Source organism: Nomascus leucogenys, chromosome 16 (assembly GCF_006542625.1).
Source record: "Nomascus leucogenys isolate Asia chromosome 16, Asia_NLE_v1, whole genome shotgun sequence".
Classification (NCBI taxonomy): domain Eukaryota; kingdom Metazoa; phylum Chordata; class Mammalia; order Primates; family Hylobatidae; genus Nomascus; species Nomascus leucogenys.
The window spans coordinates 70,851,940-70,870,275 of NC_044396.1; the positions used below are offsets into that span (position 1 = coordinate 70,851,940).

An 18,336-nucleotide genomic window follows, 5' to 3' on the forward strand; every position below is an offset into this window, starting at 1 on the left:
AGGGGGAAGGAGAGTGAAGGCTAGAAATGAACCCAGTGACTTATATAGCTGTGTGTATTACACAGAATATATATGTATATAGATATAGAAATAAGTATGTGTAAACATACATGGGTTAACATACATATTATTTACTAGCTCTGTCTACTCAAATGGCCTAGAAGCAGTGATACCTCAGTAGCAAAGAGTGTACCTAGCACCCGGATTGTGGTTTTTAAATACCATTTTAGAACAAAAAGAAAAATGCCTGGTTCTAGGGTTGGGGAAGAGGAAATGCAAGATGAGCATGGAGAATCTAATAGTGCCAGAAAACACAAAATGCCCAAGAAAATAAGGATGGGGAGGGACATATTGAAGGGGCACAAGAGCCAATGGCCAAAGCTGAAACAATTTGAGCAACATAAATTATGATATTATTGGAATGTAATCCAAAGAATAACATTAATATTCTTGAGTCCATAAGCATATAAATAAATGATTGACACAAATAGGCAGAAGAGAATGAAAGCATTTAAATGTAGGGGGCATCAGGGAAATAGAAAATCCCCATTAGAAACACACAATAACAGTTGCTGCAGGCAAGATTGATTGATGAATGCTAAAATTAATGGAAGAATCTTTAAGGAGAAATGGTTTTTTCGAGCCTCTGAGAATCTCTTCCCTAAAGTGACTAAATCTGTGGTAGTTTTAATATATTACCACAAATTCCTTGATATCTCTTTCTCCAATATGAAGAGTTTGATTTTCCTTTCCTTGAATGTGGGCTAGATCTAACGATCTAACAAATAATTCTAATGAATAGAGTATATAAAGGGAAAAATAGTAACTTTACAGTGGAAAAACCTGGCAAAACCATTTTAATCAAGTCATCACGTTTAAACTAACATTAACAGTAATTAGTCATGCTGATCTGATTGGCCCCCTATCGGATGCAATGAGAAGAGTTATGGATTTCACAATATTCCTTCCCAAACCCATAATCTCAGTCTATTCATGAGAAAACATCACAAAAACAAAAGTTGAAGGATATTTTACAAAACAGCTGACCACTTCTCTTCAAAAAGTGCCAAGTTGAAGAAAGACAACATAGACTGAAAAACTGTCACAGATCACGGGAGACTAAGAGGTGATGACAAAATGCAACATGGGCTCTTCATTTGGTCTTGAAACAGAAGATGAACACCACTGAAAACACTGGGAAAATCTCAGTAAAGCTGGCAGTTTAGTTAATAGTGTTAGACTAAGATTAATTTCTTGCTTTTTTTTTTTTTTTTTTTTTTGAGACACAGTCTCACTCTGTCACCCAGGCTGGAGTGCAGTGGTGCGATCTTGGCTCACTGCAAGCTCCACCTCCCAGGTTCACGCCATTCTCCTGCCTCAGCCTCCCGAGTAGCTGGGACTACAGGCGCCCGCCACCGCACCTGGCTAATTTTTTGTATTTTTAGTAGAGACGGGGTTTCACCATGTTAGCCAGGATGGTCTCGATCTCCTGACCTCGTGATCCGCCTGCCTTGGCCTCCCAAAGTGCTGGGATTACAGGCGTGAGCCACCACACCCAGCCAATTTCTTACTTTTAATAAGTGAATAATGGTTATGAAAAATGATAATTTTAGAGGAGGCCAGGTAAAGGGTATACTAGAAAACTATTTACTGTCTTTTCAGTGATTCTGTACATCCAAAATGAATTCAGAATTAATTTTTTTAAAAAAATAGAGGCCAGGCGTGGTGGTTCACGCCTGTAATCCCAGCACTTTGGGAGGCTGAGGCAGGCAAATCATGAGGTCAGGAGATGGAGACCATCCTGGCCAACATGGTGAAACCCCGTCTCTACTAAAATACAAAAAATTAGCAGGGTGTGGTGGCATATGCCTGTAGTCCCAGCTACTCGGGAGGCTGAGGCAGGGGAATCGCTTGAACCTGGGAGGCGGAGGTTGCAGTGAGCCAAGATCATGCCACTGCATTCACTCTAGCCTGGTGACAGAGCAAAACTCCATCTCAAAAAAAAAACAAAACACACAAAAAAAAGGACTGGCATGATATTTACAAATTTTATCTCCCTTGGAAGAGAAGTTCAAGGTAAACTGAACCCAAAGGAGCAGCCAGGGAGGCCAATCAAATAAGCATTTGAATAATTTAGCCTTGATGCCATAAACTTTCAAACTTTTCTTAAACTTTGCGGAGTTGTGTAGGTCATTTCATTTTCTGCAAAGAACTTTGAGGGAAGAACTGGAGCTGCTGAAGGGAGAATGAAGTGTGTTAGTTAACTCTTGGCCTTCTGCTGCTACTATCAGCATGTATTCATTTTCTGCAAAGAACTTTGAGGGAAGAACTGGAGCTGCTGAAGGGAGAATGAAGTGTGTTAGTTAACTCTTGGCCTTCTGCTGCTACTATCAGCATGTAATTTCCACCACTTTTGTCATGTCCAATATTGCAACATTGGGAGGCCTGTTATGCAGGTTAGAGCCTCTTGACTTCACTTTCACTTTTAATTTTTCCAGGTTTGAGTCTGTGTGATATTTACCTAGATGTACTCTTCTGTCAAGGTGCCATAACTGATCTAATTTCACAAATCTGCTTTCACAGGGATGGTCTGTGTCAACTCTAAATTCTAATTCATAGTAAAGTGAGGAAGGCAATATACACTAGGAAGGGATAGGAAGTAGTTACTGGGCCCCATTCACAATGATATCATCTTCCTGGGAAGTACAACTGATAAACAAGGACAGACCCTCAATGGCCATGTCTTTACATCAATCTCAACCTAAGATCATTAGAATTTCCTTCCTGGGAATTTGGAATTTGGAACTAAAAGATACAAAGATGTTTGACTAGGAGGAAGAGTTGGACCTTCTGTCCCAAAGGACCCAGAGTTCTAGAGAGGCCTGTTTTAGTGCCTACTCATCTCCATCCTCCGGTGCCAGCCTCCTTGCCATAATTGCCTCATTGAGGTGTAGCTAGGTTTTTCTTACAACAGAAGACAGTCTCTCCCCTCTTACCTCAACTTCCTATTCTGGGGGTAAGGGGAACCAGTGATACTGAAGATGATTAATTGCTATGTTATGGGTTTGAATTGTATTTGGCTATAAAACAATCTTGTTTAGAAAAGTATATGGGGGAGAGGACCTCTTCCCACACACTCCTTGAGACAGATCCCAAATGGTCTGTGATCTTGTTTGCAAGAGATTCTGTTGGTCAAATGCCTAAAGATAAAGGTGGAATGGCCTTCAGATTGTATCAGCTTAGCTAGTATTGCTAAGCAACTGTTGCAAGCTCTGAAAATAAAAAAAATTTGAGCCATCACTCCCCCCACCCAAAAAAAAATTGATTCTGCTCTTTTTAAAGCTTGGATGCCATCTTCGTTAGTGTCCTCTGGCTGCTGCAGCAAATTACCACAGACTGCATGGTTTCAAACAATAGAAAGTTATTATCTGACAGTTCTGGTAGCCAGAATTCCAAAATCCGGATGTCAGCAGAGCTCCACTCCCTACAGAGGCTCCAGCAGAGTGGGGGCAGCCTGTTACTGGCTGCTCTTAGCTTCCTTGACTTAACAGCTATATGACTTCCACCTCTGCCTCTGTCTTCACATCATCTTCTCTTCTGTTTGTCTACTCTGTGTGTCTCATAGACACTTGTCATTGGATTTATGGCCCACCTGAATAACCTAAAATGCTTTCTTCATCTAAAGATCCTCAACTTAATTACAATGATACTTTGTTTTTTTAAAGTTGAGGTTTTTATTATTAATTCAGCTTTAGATGTAGTTAAAAATTAGTACAAGTGTGTGACACACTTCAGATAAATTTATGCCAAAAAATTAAGCAGCCTGAAATGGAAAGCTATTTATTTTTTATACTTATATCCTAGTTTATATTTAATTTATGCAATTCCCCAAAACCGGTTTCTTCTTCTTCTTCTTCTTCTTCTTTTTTTTTAAATTTAAGTTCTGGGATACATGTGCAGAATGGGCAGGTTTGTTACATAGATATACGCGTGACATGGTGGTTTGCTGCACCCATCAACCTCTCATCTACATTAGGTATTTCTCCTAACGCTATCCCTCCACTAGCCCCCCAGCCCCCAACAGGCCCCAATGAGCGATGTTTCCCCCCTCCCCCGTGCACAATGACACTTTTTCTAAATAAGGAAATGTTTACAGCTTCTGCGAATTATGAAAATATCTTTTGGGTGACCACCATTCAACTCAATCAGTACACTACTCTTCCAATTATTATTTTTTTATTTTTCTTGAGTGCTAGTTTCTCTTATTTGCTACCAAAATAGCTTACGTAGCTTGGTGTCTCAGAGTTAGTGGCAGCAGTTATAAGTGGCTCGCACTATCTGTAATCTAAGGCTGACTTCAGAAGTTCTCCAATTTTAGTGTAATACGAATTACTTTGGAACTTGTTAAAAATGCAAGTTTCTGCTCTCATTGCCAGAGTTTTTCAACAAATTGGTCCAGGAATCTGCATTTTTAACACTTCCCAGATGTTCCTGGTGATAACAGGGAAATTATGAAAGCTCAGACCCATTAATGTCCCATTCAAATAAAAGCAACAGAAAAAGCAATAAAAAATAATTTGAAAACTTTAATAATGTCATTTATATAGTTATAAAACCACAAAATCTTTTAAATAAGGTACATTCAATTTCTCAGAGCATCTAATATTCAGATAATTTATATTTCATACGTTTTCCAACATTAAACAATTGACTAAATAATGCATGTTCTATAAAATGATATTACAGCTTATGCAGATAAAATTATAAAAATACTCCACACAGAAAAAAATGGCAGTACCTATTAGAAAAATGCTACAAACTTTCCATTAAAAATATATATTTTATCTCTTTCATTTGTCATAGTAAACAGAATATAATTTTTTCTTTCTAAAATTAAGTCATACCATTTCTTTATGGGATGATAATATGTACAAATCTTATATCTGAATGAATATAAATAGCAATACTGTAATAGTGTTACAGATATATTAGTAACTTTTACAGAAAAAAATATGGCTTTCTAATAAAAGCCTCTAGCATAGCTGAAATCTCAAAGCTATTTAAGTTAGACACTCCCATATTTAGTAAGGCACAATGGAGTCTAGTTTTTTGTTTTTTTTTTTAATTTCCAGTTGAATTACTGCAAGCAGTAATAAGGGAAAATATAGTCAGTAGATAACGGACCAGATCTGACAGTTGGATTAACCATTTGGGGTTTATTGGAGGAGATGTTAGTTCTTTCTCCACATCATAGTTTCTTTTAGTACCTTGTGGCAAAATTAGTCATTGGTAATGAGAAAGATATCACTGAACGCCTCAAGTGCCTGAGAAACAGTTTACTCATCCATGGGATCTCGCCAATTGTGAGGAAACAGCTCAATGGCCATTTCCAGTTATAAGCAGCTTATTTTTACTGATTGGACCTGGTTACCTATCATTTCTAAAAATAACTTCTGATACAATTTGTACATTGTGAAGCTGTGAAGGAACCTGATGGTCTTCTTTAGACTCTGAGTGACGGTTTTGGGAAAGTGATACGTCTTCGAGTGCTTTAGTGCGTGCATTAGGCCCTTCAAGGTGTCTTGGTCGCCATTTTTTATTCTCCACAAACTGAGCAGCTTCAGAATCTGGTCACTGGATTTGCATGCCTTTGTTGTTTTTTCAATGTCTTCTGCTCCCACTTTCTTTCCCGGTAAGCTTTCCATCAAGCTACGAAGCTGCTCAAAGGTGAGGTTAGCATGTCCAATGTGCCGCTGCACGCTGTTTTCACAGAGGTCAATATCTGCATAAAGCAAAAGCCCAGATAAGTGCTCACATCATTTATATTCATCCAATGCCATTATAAAAGAAGTGTGAGGCAAAAGGTTCTCGCAGAATTTCATAATTATATTTCAATGATAACCTTTTCTTTTGAGAGGGAGTTAAGTGATACCATTTATTTCTAAGAACTGAGATAAATATTTTTTGTTATAATAAGATAATATGCTATATGTTTTTGACATCCAACAAAACTTTGGAAGAAGCCCCTAATTTTGAAAATTAACAGTAGAAAATAAGACACATCACTCTCAGTTTTCTAGGGAAAAGTTTGAGAAATTAAAACCATAACATTTCGGAAAAAAAGGAAGGTATTCAAATTAGCTACTTTGTAATATAAAGTTTCATTAGTAGGCACTAGTTGATAAGTTCATTGCTCTAACTAGCCTTTAAAGAATAAAAATAGCACCAGAGGACTACCTCCATAAGGAGGATATCTGAAAACCCAAAGACATGAGGTCAAGGAACTAAAGGGAGACACACAGCCTAGAGAATATTTCAGTAATAAGCTAGGGTATAAACCTAGGAGGGAGGAACAAACATTTCTATTAATGACATGAGTCATTTAGTATCTGTGAGCCCTAAGGCAAATCGGTTCATCTTTCTGGGTTAAAATGTCCTCATTTATAAAATAGGGAATTTGGTTGCTTCCAATTCTAACGGTCTCTGATTTTCTCTTTTCTTTTGGCTTCAGGGCTAATTATAAATTCAAAGAATACTTTTGGTTTGCCCAAAACATAATAAAAGTTTACTCTTTGCATAAATAAAAGCGTTCAGCTCTCAAAGACGTTGGTCTCCTAAAATCTGTTGCCTCGGTTTCAGATACTTGAAGTTTTTTAGGGTGGTGCAAGACTATACAGTCATTTAACTACTGGTGAGGACCAGAATGAATTTCTCATTGACCCTGTCTGCATTATGGAAAGCCTCCTTCCTTTTTCTTCTAGCATGTCCTCCCAATGCTTATTGAAGTCAGAACTCTTTCCATCATGTGTTGTAAAGCTTACAGTCCACGCTGGATGAAACTCCTTTGCTTCAGATTCTTTCCCACTTCTCTCCCTATCTCTGTTTCTCTCTCACACCATTTCTAAAGGAGAATCTTTATATAAACTTATAAGATGTGAGAATATTTTGCTGTAACTAGCTTTTTCCTACAAGAGGCTCAAACACTTTTCAGACTTTATCTCATTCATTCTCATAACATATGCCATTAAAATAATTTTAATACAGGCCATATCATGAGGATTAATAAGAGAATATTTGTAAGCTATGAAAAGCCTACCTGGAGAGAATTACCAAGTAAATACAACAGAGCTTCTTGGTAGAGATGCAATGTAAGATACAAAGCGGTTATAGAGCTTCTCCTTGGTGGTCTAGAGGGGCTGCTTACAGAAGAGTTAAGGGATCCGGAAGCGACTCCCTGAGATATAGTCCTGCCTTCAAATGCATTTCTCTTCTGTTAGAGTGTTCAACATACTTTACAAGGAAACTGGGGAGCAGGGGTGAGGACAAAACCTTGCATAACTGTTTTTGGGATCACATCTACATTATCAGTTGGTGGAAACTTTTTCAGTCCAACAATGATTCCAACAGGGAAACAAGATCCACACAACCAAACAGGCATGCAATCTTGTTCCTGGTTTATGATAAATAGGTGTCTTTGATTTCTGATTGATCTTTTTATTTTAGATTATCATACCTTGGATGATCTTCTTGACTATATCTTGGTCTTTGTTTTGATGTTTCCATAACTTCAGTAGCTGGAAAGTCTGTTCCTGTGAGCTGTGTCGCCGTTTTATCCTCTCTACACTCTCTGCGTTTACTTTGGTGCCAGGCAAATTGTCTACCAAGACACTAAGCCAGTTAGGCGTAAACTTTGTAGGAACAGCAAACCTGAAGAATGCCTCCTCACACAGGGTAACATCTAAAGAAAGGTTACAAAACCAAGAAGATTTACTCAACAATTGGATTTCTGAAAGTCTATTCAATACAAACAAAAACAAAAAACCAACACAATTAAATTTTCCAAGATAAAATATGCTAAAATGCAAAGTTTGAATAAAATCAAGCTTCTGTTGGCTGGTCTTAGTGGCAGAGACCAACTGAGCTTATGTGCCTTCTAATGTTCTTTTTTGGCCATTGTTTTCAAGAGAAAGATTAGTAAATGTCTAATTAGAATGAAATATTGCTGTAAATAAGTAACAGCCAAAAATTCTTACAATGAATATAAATATTAACATTCTGTTAAAGGTTTACCTACTACCCACGGGGAACTTCACGATTAATGTCAAAACAAATATTATCACTGACTTAAAGGAATTTGAACAGTAATTTGGAGTAGTATATTATTTTATGCCTGCATCTAGACACATAGTTTACCTTTGGAAACAAGGCAAGCGATAGATACAGATATATAAGTAGGCATTACATGGGAAAATAACCAAACATAAAACTATGTTATTTACATAGGCATTGCAAAGGCCAGAGCATCTGGGTAGAGTAAGTATGTCCCAGAAAATGGGAGTAATGGGGGTTTGTTTTTGGATTCATCAGACCTGGCTTTGAATACTAGTTCTGCCATTCCACTACCTATATTCATCTGAAGCAACTTTCACAGTGTTTTTGTAACTATTAAAGCCTCCATAGCACAGTACCACATAGTAAGTGCACAATAAATGAAAAACAGTGAAATTAAAAATGAATTAAAGGGAATGTTAGAATTTGATCACTCCTTTTAATACCCCTTCCTTCATTTTTTTTTTTTAGATAAGAAAACAAAGGCTAAATAGCTTGTCTATGATTTCGATTACACAATGAAAAAATGTTGGAACTGGAATCTCATAAATATATACATATATATCAATTCACGTTCCTATGCTTTATAAACTTCTTTATAGTACAAAAACCTGTTTGGAGAGAGTCAAGCTGGTTTATACCATTACTTGATTAAACACAAAAAAGCAAATCATCTTTAGTGTGATGCGTCTTTCAGTGAAGGTCTGAGATTAGTCTAGTGGTGGGAGTGACAAGGTGAACACACACACTAGCCTGATGAATTGTCATCACTGCCGTGGAATGCATTTGAATAACCTGAGCTTAATACTAGTGACCTGTACCCAATGAAGAGCTTAACACAACCAGAGTAGCTTGGAACTTCCATGCAACCATTCCACTAATACCATAGGTAACAAAGCCAAGTACACATTTCTAATTTGTCATGGTTTGGTTTGGTTTTTTGTTTTGTTTGTGTTTTTGTTTTTGTTTTTTTTGAGATGAAGTCTCGCTCTGTTGCCCAGACTGGAATGCAGTGGTACAATCTCAGCTCACTGCAACCTCTGCCTCCTGGGTTCAAGCGATTCTCTTGCCTCAGCCCCAAGTAACTAGTACTACAGATGCCCACCACCACGCCCAGCTAATTTTTGTATTTTTAGTAGAGACTGGGTTTCACCATGTTAGTCAGGCTGGTCTCGAACTCCTGACCTCAAGTGATCTGCCCACCTTGGCCCCCTAAAGTCTTGGGATTACACGCCTGGCCTAATTTGTCATCATTTTTATATCACTTTGCTTCTTAGTTGACAATTTATACTTTAGCTAATAATACAGACATTCTTGAAAGTAATAACACATAACTTGAATTCTACAATTTGGATTCTCCTAATTCCATCTCAGTGGGAAACTTGACACTGCCCTTCACCTATGGGTAAGATTTGATTTCAGTGTGAAAGGATCGAGAAAGTCGAGCTTTGAGGTGTTATCTGTGAGAAGATGACTTTTTGAGAGATTCTGAGTTGTAGCTTTAGCAGTGATGCATCCAGAGTAGCCTTAGATGGTTAAGATTCAAGAAAGGGAAAATGTGAGTTTGACCAAGAATGTGGCTGGAGGCCTTGTGTTCAACTCAGAGAGAGATGATACTACAAAATCGTACAAAGACGTATTTTGGAATGTAATTACCTATTCCACATTTTTGAGTTGATTCACTGTTTCCGGAACATATATTGTCGTGTGTTGCATTTCCTTTCTGAGTTAGCAGGAGACCAAAGACACTGCAATTTGTGTGTTTTCTACAGGGTGCTTTAGATGACGTCTCATTTGAGAAGGACCCATCTGGACATCTTTTGCAAACTGTATTTCGCTCTGGGGTTCCTATGGAAAATACCAAGCAATTTAGTACCTTCTCCTCAAATAAGGATTTGATGCCCTCTTAACACAGTTTTGGAAAGACTTTTCACTTGGTTTTTACTGCTACTATTATGTTGCACAAAACTCTAGCATTTTCATTTTTCACTTCATTAGACAGAACAAAACTTCCATCATCATCCCCTTTGGCAGTTTCTTCTCCTTGTAATACAAATGAAAGTCAGTTTTCTCGTTACCTACAAAACGCTCATGAAATGTGGAGGAAAGGAAAGAAGGGTAGGGTGTTCATTCGTCCAGCCTCCGCCGAGTGGCAGTAAGGCCTTGTTGTCAGCCATATTCTTCATACAATTATTCCTAGAAAATCATCAAGATAACTGCTGTGTGTCTGCTGTAATATCATTCTTTGAAATTAGTACCCATTGAATGCTGCATCATTAAACTCCAATCAGTTTTTACTGAAGTTCTTTCTTTCCTGAATCCTAATTGTGAAGCAACTCTTAAGTATGCTAACCTTGAGAAGTAAAAATTTACAACATTATAATAAACTTTTGAAGGTGGCAATAAAGTTGGCCGCTGACTCAAAAGCGTAAGCCTGCAGTTAAGCTACATAGTAAACGGAAGATGATATACTATTTGCTTAAACTGTTTAAAAGAGCAGAGTCATTAAAACTTCAGGAAGGGTGACTGCAAGGGCATTTTACTTCATGATGGAAAGATATTTGATAAATTTGAAGAAATCATTGGCAGAAAAACTTGAACCAGTCAACAACTAAAAACGCTATTAAAAATAAACACCTTCAAACACTTGACTCTATTATGCATGGCTAGATCAAACATTCCAGTGTATCTGAATATGAAAATATCCCCATCTAGTGTAAGCTAGTTGAACAGATTTAGACTTCAATATTCAAATGTAGATTTTACAGGCCAATTCTGGCTTATGCAAGACGACAGATATGAAAGAGAAAAATCAAAGCTACAGAAAGTTATTAAACTTCATTTGTAAAAAATGTCAGCCTCCTACCTCATTGTATCTTTTACCAAAACCAGAAAATAGAGGGGCAAAATGGATTGGTTCTAGTTTCATCTCCTGTCTCTTAGTCCTTTCTACCTGATTCATTGACCTGTAAAAATGACAAAGGGCTGGCAGAAAAAAAGACAGGAGGGGAAAGCACAGCCTAAAACCTTCACATATTAAATGTTATTTCCAGCGTTGCACTGACATTATCTTAGGAACCACCTTACAAAGCAAAGAGGGTTTTTTGTTTGTGTGTTTTTTTAGTACTTTCCTACTACATCCTACTCCTTAAGTGGGATCCAGCTCTACACCAAATTCTACAATATCATAAGCAGAGGTATTTGGGCAGGGATTCCATGGTGTTCTTTCATTGTTAATTTACTGGAAATAAGTGACTTGGACACCTGAACCCAGGTCTCCCTTTGTTGACTGCCGTATGTTCTGCATGAAGAAGAAGCTTTCTGGGGGGTAAGGCGGGGGCGGCAGCGGGGACGGAGTCTCGTCTCTGTCACCCAGGCTGGAGTGCAATAGTGGGATCTCAGCTCACCACAACCTCTGCCTCCAGGGTTCAAGCGATTCTCCTGTCTCCGCCTCCTGAGTAGCTAGGGTTACAGGCATGCACCACCACACCCGGCTAATTTTTGTATTTTTAGTAGAGACACGGTTTCATCATGTTGGCCAGGCTGGTCTTGAACTCCTGACCTCAGGTGATCTGCCCACCTTGACCTCTCAAACTCCTGAGATTACAGGTGTGAGCCACCATGCTGGGCCTAAGAATCTTGTCATTCTTCAGATACATATCTGTGGCTTGGGTCTTCTCATGCATCCTAATGAGAAGTTCATATGTGTCAGATATTTCTTTTAGGTAAGTTAGCTTTTAAAGTTATTTAACAAAAAGAATCTAAGAATGACAGAACTAATGTTTCATAATATATTCAGAAGCTTTATCTAATGACCTTCCTGAACATGACTTCCCTCTTTATAACTGATGGTACTTTTTATGAAAAATATCTATCCATCTAAGTAATGATTTTACCTTATTACTGTCAGTGGAAATATAAAAATTATAACCTGCCAGGCAAAATGTGAAATTATAATGATGGAGAAATTTGGCTTTACAGTTGAGAATTCACCATGCTTGCTATAAGTAATTCCACAGGAATTAACAGAATGAATGAAGTAAATAAAATATGGAGAGGAGACAATCTGATTTCAAAACAGCAACAGCAACAACAAAACTGTTATTAAATACTTTTTAGAGTAACACCACATAGTCTTTCCTTCTCTTTGGGCTGGAAACCTCTTATTTCCCAAGAGGAACCACTGTGTGGGTTTTTAGGAGGGAGAGGTAAATAAATCTCACTGTGCTGCCAGTGTACACAGAGTAAAATGTGTACTTTTGTTCTGAGTCTTCTGGCTGCCTGCTTGCTTCATTCTACAAACAGATTTTCATACTTATTTAAGAAAGATCCTTGTGATTTCCATTATTTTTCAAAACTTTCTAGTTTCCAAGCTGCATAGCCCACGTTTAATTTTTCTACGTATACAACTTACTGAATGAATTACATGGGTTTGCTTTTATCTGATGGGATTCCACACCCCGCACCCCGACGCACACACAATTTAGCTTAGCTTTTGAATCTCAAAGTACCATCCAATAGAAAGTAGGAAATATCACCAATTCCTCCCTCAAATACTCATACTAAGAGGAATTTTAAGGGACTCTGATGCAATTTGCATCTTCTGTGATTAATTTTATAAGATTCACTATTTGAGAAACAATATATTTTGATTTTTAAATGTTTCATTTGTATGCCTTTAAACCTAAAGTATTGGTCATTTAATAATTTAGACTTTGTGTATCATAAGTTTTGAGAGTTAAAATAGTTACAGATACTTAGCATTGATGACCCTATTCTCAACCAGGAGCGATTTTGCCACCTGACGGCATTTGACAATGTCTGAAGACATTTTTGGTTGTCACATGGGGGAAGGACTGCTATTGGTATCTAGTTGCTAGAGTCTAGGGATGCTGCTAAAATTCTACAATGCACAGGACAGCTGCCCACAAAAAGGAGTCCAGCCCAGGAATCCAGATATTTCTTAAAATGTCAGTAGGACTGAAGTTGAGAAACACTGATTCAAACTGAGTCATCAGAATCTATACTGATTACTTCTTCCATCTAAGTAAGTGGATACTCTTAATTTTCTCAAGCTATGAAAAGTTATAGAGTGCACTGAAGCTTCACAAATGTGGCAGAAAAAAATGTGGGTTACTGGTTTAAAAGATTCAATACACATGAGCCCTAACCTATGCTGTTCAAAATGCAAAAGAGAAAGCACTTTGTTTATAGACAAGTGCTTGCTCTTGGCTTGACAATCTGTTTTGTCTAAGATAAAGAACAAGCTCATTGAAGAGACGCTGCTATAGTCTTTGTCCTCCCAGACACTCAGCTCCCATGCTAAAGGAAGAACTAGCCTTGTTTTTCATAATGAAATCCAATTCCCCTCACCATTCTTATTTTTTACATAATTAATTATAACTGCTTATTGTTAGCACTCCAGAGTCTCATTAATATCAGCATAATTACTCTCTTGGTATAAATTAACATTTCTGATGTTTGTGAAAAAGCACTGCAGTTTGAAGGTGTCCATGCCGAAGTGAAACAGAGGTATAGATCAACTATCAACAGTGCAACTTGAGTTTGTTTCTTAAAAGAAAAAAAAAAAAAAAACCCATCATGCATCTCATGAGAGAATAATTTGCTGCATTTGAGATTTGTCACTAAATTGCCCTGTAGTGGCAAAGTATTCCTCTGACCAACGGTCCTTTCGAAGCACTCCAGACACGTAGTACCTACCTGGCAGGTTTCATAACCTTTGCAATTTGCTCTCCTATAATGTCATCAGAAGAAAAGTGTTCTCCTAAACTGTCACAATTATCTGACTTTGCATGATCCTAATTAATTTTGCTGCACATTGACACGTACCAGCTTGCACCACTCCAAATCCAGGAGGGCAGCTCCTATGTTTCAAGCAGAACTCTATCTCAAGGTAGCGCCCTTCCTTGCATTCGCACACGCGGTTGTGGGTGCGATTGCACTCCTGCTTGACGTACTGCAGCTCCTTGCACACAGGGCTGCAGTATAGACACTCGTCACTGGTGTGCCAGCTGTCTGTGTAGTAGTGGTCAGGGCAAGGGGCGCACACGGTCTTCCACTTCGCTGTACAGTGTTGTTTTAGGTAGGTACCAGGAGGACATTTGTCACACAACAGCTGATGAGAGGTTTCTTCGTCATAATGAAGGTACTTTGGAGGAAACGTTTCCTGGGTGGTCCATTTAATGGAGATGTCCAGAAACTAGAAGGAGAAAGGAACACAGTGGCATCTTAGCATGAGAATAGGATTGTTCTTATGTGCAACAGTATCATTTGACTCAAAGTCCTGTATTACCTTAAGCCTAGTGAGATTTGCCACAAAGTAAGCTTAGAAGCCATAATTTTTGCCTCCAGGAGCTTAATCTCAAAGACCAGGAATGCAGATAGCAGTGAACATATTAAGTAAAATCCAGGCTCAAAGACGACTGGAGTAGAAAGCCCATCAAAATAGAACTGTAACACTTAGATGCACTGCTGAATTACCATGTGACCTGAAACACACTTTGTCGTCTTGGGTTTCAGGATTATCTCCAGGTGAGTGAGTTGGATTAACTGGTGGTTCTCAGAACAGCTACACAAATCACCTGTTAAAAATGTAGATTCCTGGGATTCATATCCTTAAGTATTCTTATTCCACTGACGTGGGATTGGGCCCAGGGATTTAAAACACCTGCAGTGCTTCTGACGCCTGGGGTGCATACTAAATAATTATCTTTTCATTTATTCATTTGACAAATAATTAACTGAGCCCTTAGTATGTGCTAGACTTTGTTCTGGGCACTTGGGATACAACTCTGAATAAAACAGCAAGAAATTCTGCCCTTATGGAGTTAATCCAATTAGAGGAGTAAAAATAATACATTATAATAAACTATGCAAGTATTGTTCTTTTAAAAAAGGAGAGGGAGCAGGTAAAGAAGCCTGGAAACGTGGAAGGGAAAATAGGGAGATTAACATTTCTAAGCAGGGTGCTCATATTGGGGACTAAAGGATACCTCTTTCAGTTTTCCTATTCTGAGACTTTTTGATTCCAAGAAACTACTGAAGAGTTGGTGATATGTGAAGGTATATGATTACAACAATCATTCCTATCACTCATTCACACAACAGATATAGGTTGAATGCCTACTAGGTGTCAAGCACCAGGAATATGCTGGTGAGTCAGACATGACCCTTGTTGCCATAAGCTTGCAGTTCACCGAAAAGATTCCTCGAATGTAAGGTTGATATTTTCTCTAAACATCATATTGACCAGCAGTCTTGACTCTCACAGGTGAATGACATCTAAAAACAATATGAAGTAAATTAAACCGCCACATCTCTTCAGGTGTACTGGGATAAATTTCAGGGAGCAGGCAGGGTTCAGAAGTTTCCAAACATAATGGCAGGAAGAGGTCTGTGCAGTAGGGGAAAGAGGATTTCATGGGCAAGGGTGCCACTTGGAAGGAGAGTATCAACTGGGTATTCTATCTTGTATTTTAGATCCCCAAAGGTCTTCCAGGGAGCACTGAAGTAGTTCTTCACACTAATTACAGGAATCACACGCTCAGAAGAAACTGTGTTATTTGTGTGTAGGGGGTGGTTTGTTTGTTTTTGGTACAGGGATCAACACTGACTATTTTCAGGCTTTGGGGAGGTGGTAAACCAAACAATAATTTTTTCCAAACTCTCTTTGCAGAATTCAGGAAATCTCACAGGAACCCCCTGACCTGGAAAAGGCATGCCAAGCTAGGGAAACAGCACACCCTTTTGAGTTAGGGGTGGCAAAGATAAAGAATGGCCTTTTTCATAAGCATTTGAACATTTTAACTGAAGTAACTTCATTCACTTCTTACGGGAACATGGCAAGTGTTTGGGCTGATTTGACCTAATATGAGTTGATAAACCAGAAGAGAAGAATGAAACATCTCATCCAGTCATTGACCTCTTTACAGAGACAATTTTCAAAGACAGTGAGTGCTATAATGTAAGAAGCTCCCAACCAACAATAAGGAAAATTCACTGCAAGCTCAGAGCTGCTTCAGTGGTCTTTTCAGGACATTCCCTTGACCTGAGAGTTTCTAGTGAAAGCATCTTCTTGAATTTTCCTGGGGCTTTTAATTGTCTTAGGTGGAGTGGGTTGACACTAGATTACAGAAATGGACCAGTAGTGAGTGGCAGCTCTGGTTTGTTCTGAATCTTTCAGAAATAGATGGAACCTATTTCTTCATTCAACACACACTCATTGAGCATCCACTATGTACCAGGCATCATGGAGGGAACTTAGCATGTGGCATGCATAAAATGCAAATGGTCCTTGCCTTCAAGTTCATAGCTGAGTGAGCACACAGACAATAATAAGTAAAGAAATAATTACAGCAAATAATTACAAATAATGATCAAAGTAATGCAAGAAAGCAAGATGACATGTCTGACTTTGTTGCTAGTTTGTCATTTGAATATATAATGGGACATCTTTCAGGGCTCCTATAATATAATTAATCCTCCTATAATATATAGGAGAATTATATATGATACATAATTGAGGGCTCCTATAGTATAATCAATTCTCAATATTATAAAATGAGGATTTCCTGATTCAACTTGCAAAAACATGTGAAAGTAATGAGAAATACTATTTTCTCTTGCTGTTCACATTCAGTTTCCTGGAAAGCCACTTTTGAGAGTTGTGTTTGCTTTCAAGAGGCCTGGCTTAGAGATCTAGAGGGATTCCTTTATCTTGAGTGCCACTGCTAAGTGAGTCACATCCTGGTAGGTAGGGGCCCTGAAGTTTTCCCCAGCAGAACTTCCCACTGGTCTCCCTTTCCCATTTCAACATGGTTCAGATGTGCCCATTTGTTCATCAACACGGACTCTTCTCCCTTGCCAAAAAATGATGAGAACAGGATGGGAAAACTCCACAGATGGTGCCTGTGATCTTCATTAGAAGAAGCCGTATAAATACAGATATGACCAAGAACGCTGATGCCATTTATATTTTTCTAGGTATTTGGACATGATATTGCTGGTTTCCCAAAACTATGCTTAAAAAATTTGTTGCTCTTTCTTAAAGATACAGGGAGGTTGAGGTGAAAGGAACCCACAGAGAAAATGAAGAGATAAGGTCAACTTATGAATTAGAGAGTATGTTAATGAAGGTAATTTCTCCAAGGCTATCACGTGGAATAATCATATACATTTTTGAAACTGGGAAAGCCTTGAGAAATTACAAACTTGTTTTCAGCGAGTTCAATTGGGCCTCTGTTTTAGTTGAAGATTTTTCCACTTTGGTAAAAAGACAGGCTCTGTGTGGCCAAAATTGGATGTTTAAGTCTCAATCTTTGGTTAGCCCCAATTCCCACACAGAATTTCTGGACTCAGTTACTGGACAGAGGATGGGCAAGATTAATAGAGCTCTTCATCTCAGTCCTTTCTCTCAGTCTCTTCTGCTTATTTCCTGGAAAAGCAATGAAAAAGATGCCATAGGACAGATCACCTTAACATTGGATACAGCTCCTTTGCCACTTGATAATATTTAAAACCTAATAAGACCTTAAAAATTCATTTCTGTGTAAAATGCAGACCCTTGATGAGCATCTGCCCAAGCTGGGACACATGCATAGGTGTGTCTGCGTAAGCATGAGGTGCTGTCTGTAGAAGAAGCCACTCTGAGATCGCGCCACTGCACTCCAGCCTGGCGACAGAGCGAGACTCTGTCTCAAAACAAAAACAAAACAAAAAGCTTACTCTTTTTTGTTTTATGCTTGACTTTTAAAAAAGAATTAAATGATTTTTTTTTCTGTGTTCTTTCTTTCGTCCTCCTCCCATTCCCTGGCTACCCATCATTTGGTATAGACCACTTATGCTTTAAGAGAATCTGAGGCCGGGCGCAGTGGCGCACACTTGTAAATCTCAGCACTTTGGGAGGCCGAGGTGGGCTGATCACGAGGTCAGGAGATCGAGACCACGGTGAAACCCCGTCTCTACTAAAAAAAAATACCAAAAAATTAGCCAGGCGTGGTGGCGGGCACCTGTATTCCCAGCTACTCGGAGAGGCTGAGGCAGGAGAATGGCGTGAACCCGGGAGGCAGAGCTTGCAGTGAGCCGAGATTGAGCCACTGCACTCCAGCCTGGGCGACAGAGCGAGACTCCGTCTCAAAAAAAAAAAAAAAAAAAAAAAAAGAGAATCTGAAAGTCTTCTAATCTAGTGCTTCTCATCAGTTCAGAATT

General features: G+C 38.6%; 1 protein-coding gene across 1 annotated transcript in view; it reads right to left on the bottom strand.

Moving 5' to 3' along the window:
- Positions 1–4,566: 4,566 nt before the first annotated feature.
- The window catches only part of TNFRSF11B (TNF receptor superfamily member 11b), a 28,927-nt gene continuing 15,157 nt past the window's right edge, over positions 4,567–18,336 (bottom strand). Inside the window, exons 2-5 of the mRNA XM_003256154.1 lie at positions 13,960–14,329; positions 9,766–9,957; positions 7,514–7,738; positions 4,567–5,782 (exon numbers count right to left, since the gene is read on the bottom strand). Of these exons, the coding sequence (XP_003256202.1) occupies positions 5,394–5,782; positions 7,514–7,738; positions 9,766–9,957; positions 13,960–14,329 (1,176 nt within the window). The 3' untranslated portion in view covers positions 4,567–5,393. The remainder of the gene's footprint in view (positions 5,783–7,513; positions 7,739–9,765; positions 9,958–13,959; positions 14,330–18,336) is intronic.